This window comes from Triticum aestivum, chromosome 2A, assembly GCF_018294505.1.
Source record: "Triticum aestivum cultivar Chinese Spring chromosome 2A, IWGSC CS RefSeq v2.1, whole genome shotgun sequence".
In the NCBI taxonomy this organism is placed as follows: domain Eukaryota; kingdom Viridiplantae; phylum Streptophyta; class Magnoliopsida; order Poales; family Poaceae; genus Triticum; species Triticum aestivum.
In genome coordinates, this window is record NC_057797.1 from 576,018,636 (window position 1) to 576,022,325 (window position 3,690).

Consider the following 3,690-nt stretch of genomic DNA (forward strand, 5'->3'; position numbering starts at 1 on the left):
AATTAGGAGGAGATCACTATAGTTTAATTACAGGGTTGTTATCGTGAGCTGGACGTTGTCCTCGGCAGCGGGGAGGTACGACGAACCATGGGAGCGAGCTGGAGCGGTGAACGAATATAGTGTAGCTGTTGATTTATCGATTGTTGATTGTTTTGTAGTACTAATTTACATGAATTTAATGGGTTGCCAAAGATTGATTGTTGATTGATTTGTACCGATTGATCTGAATTAATTGGTTGCCAGATATACTAAAGATTTATTAGGTTACCGCAGATTGCTCCAAATTTATTTGTACCGATTAATCCGAATTTAATGGGTTGCCAAAGATAGCAAAAGATTGGTTGTTGTTGGATTTGTACAGGTTAATCTGAAATTAATGTGTTTCCAAAGATACGAAAGATTTATTAGGTTCCTGGTGACTGACTTATTTGGCCGGTCACATGAAAACTGTGTGCTGCCGTGTGGGGATGTATCATTTTTGGAAATTGGGAACCATTATTGAAATTCAAGATAATTTTTTTTGTTTTGACAAACATTTTCCAAATGCATGATTATTTTTCTAATACATGATTTTTTTTGAATCAACAAACATTTTGGAATCGATGTTTCTTGCAATTCACAGAAAAATTGAATTTTGTGAACATTTTCAAAAATTCATGTATAATTTTTGAATCTGTGAACATGTTTTGAATCCAAAAATATTTATTCAAAATCATGACATTTTTTATTTCTAGTACCTTTTTGAGAATCGTGAATATTTTTTGAATATGCAAACATTTGTTTTAATCACAAACATTTTTTTGAATCAGTGGATATTTTATGACTTCATGATTACTTTTTTCCAAATTCTCAATTTTTAGGATTTTAGAACTTTTCTGAAATCCTAAATTATTTACAGAAGAAAAAACAATACAAAACAGAAAATAAAAAATGATATGAAATAATAGGGCGCCTTGTACATGGGCCGGCCCAAAAGGGCACTCTAAGTAAGAGGGGGGTACGCGTTGTGACTCCTCCCAGCATGCATCGTGTGAAATAGGACCTCCCCAAGAACTCCCACCCCCATGTGAGCTCCTATCTGCAACATTTCACAACGAATAACAGCCCTAAGAACACACAAATAGCCAGTTAGGTCGGCCCAAAAGTGGGAGCGTTGTGCAAAATTCTACAAATTATTGCGCTCCCTAGGGGTCGAACACACGACCTCCACCTCTCACGCGCACGAGCCTAGCCAATGACCTGATAGAGCAAAATTGTGTTCCTAATGAGTTGCGCAGAGTTTTAAGAACTACAAACATCCATAGATTTGAAGATTTTTTTTTAATTTTTGAACACGTTTTTATGAAAAAATTGATTACCTTTTGAGACGCATGCATTTTCAAAATACTGAACAATTTTCGAAAACAGAAACAATTTTGAAAATTAGAATACATTTTGAAATTCTAAACAAAATTTTAATTATTTTTTACATTTTTAAAATTAAAAATAAATTTTGTACTAAATCGGAGATAGCCCATCGAAATTCCCCTCACCGACAGCCTAGGCCCACACTCCCAAATGTTGACCAAGGCCCACCAGCCGCCAGCCCAGCCTAGGCGTGACTCGGTCAAAATCGGGAACAGCCAAGCAGATCTATCGATTGGATCGCTCCTGGGAGTTTCAACATCCATAAAATTGTCAGCTCATGTTTAACGAACTTGTTGTTGTGTTCATATCAAAGTTCCCGAGTAGTAACTTTGGTACTAACGCAAATTCATAGAAAAATTTGGTGACGCCATTCAGGAAAAAAAAAGTTAATGCTTAACAACATATAGTCTAATTTCGACGATCTCGTTGAAACAAAGCTGATCATGAAGATAATCCGAGTAATGGTTTGAGGGAGATATGATTTTGAAGTTTCAAAAGTAACATTTGGAGTGCTGACATCATTGCTTTTGTCGTCCATAGACGCACGCATATCGCTGGTGAATCATTTTGCTATATTTTTTGTCCATTTAAAATTAGCATGTATGGTCTCATATGGAATTAAATATGTGGAATGTGACCATGCTGAGCTCATCTGACGCTGTGTGTGCTCCAAATACAGTCAATATTTGTTGCTTGGTCATTGTTCGAGGAAAGATTAAATCAAGACAAATATGTTCAACAAGCACCTCTTCATCAATTGTCCGAAAGTCATACAAATTTGTCAACAACTCACTCCAAGCCACCGCCCCGTACAAGGTACCTCTCCATCAATTGTCCGAAAGCAATGCGGATTTGCCAACAACTCACTGTTCTGCCGCCAACTTGCTTCCGCGCGTAAGGGGTGGGGAGGGGGGGTCGTTGCCACGTCATCATCAACCTCAAAAACTTCACTTGACCACATGTGCCTCACTCAATTCTCTAGAAATTTTGAGACTCATCTCTCTTGAAATTTCAGGACTAAAAATGCTTAGGTGTTTCTAAGCATATATCACCATAGCTCTTTTATATTAGGAATATTTATGGACTCTAATCTATTGCCATGTGTTTGGGCCAAGCACGGTTGTGCAACAAATTCGATTGCACAATCCTGATCAATTGGCCCATCAAATTTTGTTTTAATTGAGCACATGTTATCTCCGACTTAATTAGACACCCTCTATCTAGTGTGCCATCTGTACTTGGCTTCTGCAACCTTCCTGTCATTAATGCCAACCCATCTATAAAAGCAGGAGCAGGTCCTCCCAACCTGAATTATCCCAGGGCATAATCGAACTCTCTTTCTCTCAGATCCACTCAACATTTTGAGTCGCCCACACAATCTACCTCTCCTAGGCTACAACTTCGATATCGGTCGGCGATGGCGAACCCTAATCTGACAGCCGGGTACGTGTTTCAACCCACCGGCCTTGAGCTCATCGACCACTACCTCGTCCCCAGGGCGGGGCTGGGCGGCGACATCTTCCCCGGCTTCATCAACAAGGGCGTGGACGTCTTGTCCTTGCCCCCGCGTGAGCTCCCCTTCCGGGAAAACCACATAAGAGATTATGGCGAGGTATGGGGTTTCTTCTTCGCGGCAAAGCTCGCCGGCGAGACGTGCCCGACGCCGGGCGCGGGCGGGTGCTGGGTGCAATACGGCACGGAGAAGCCGTACTACGGCAGCGAGGGCGGCCGAGAGGCAGTGGCGTTCCGGCGCAGGTTTGCATACCGCTACACGTGGAAGGGCGGGGCGGTATGGTCGCCGACGCGCTGGCTGATGAAGGAGTACCGGCTCAACAGGGACGCGGCCGCCTTCCGCCGCGCGCACCCGGACCCCGAGGCGCGGGACGTCGTCTTCGTGGTCCACAAGGTCTACCGGAAGCCGGTGCTCCCCCCGCCTACCGACAGCAGCTCCAGCGACAGCGAGGAGGAGGACTTCGAGCGCTCCATGGTGTTGAAGAGGAAGCGGACGTAGAATTATGCAACTGGAAAAGGACCGTCCCCCGCGTCGCTCCACAGGGGCGGCTCGGGCGGAGACCAAGCCGCGACTTCCGCCGCCCCCTCCCCTCCTCCCCTCCTCCGCCGCCACCGGCACGCGTCGCCGGGCAAAGCCCCGGTGGCGGCTGGCGGCGGCGGGCCCTCGCTCCTGCGCGCGGCGGTTGGTCTTGTGTGCGACCTCGGTGGTGCGTGCGCAGCAGCGTCGCGCGCGGCGCCGTGCTCCGGCGGCGCTCCGGTTTGTGCAGCGGC

General features: G+C 45.3%; 1 protein-coding gene across 1 annotated transcript; it reads left to right on the forward strand.

The window, feature by feature from the left end:
• Positions 1–2,824: 2,824 nt before the first annotated feature.
• LOC123191757 (NAC transcription factor NAM-1-like) lies at positions 2,825–3,418 on the forward strand. Its single transcript, XM_044604375.1, has one exon. The coding sequence runs from the start codon at positions 2,825–2,827 to the stop codon at positions 3,416–3,418; it is 594 nt and encodes a 197-aa protein (XP_044460310.1).
• The last annotated feature ends 272 nt before the right edge of the window (positions 3,419–3,690 follow it).

Coding starts and splice junctions, on each gene's coding strand:
- LOC123191757 (XM_044604375.1), top strand. CDS start 2,825: ATGGCGAACCCTAATCTGACAGCCGGGTACGTGTTTCAACCCACCGGC.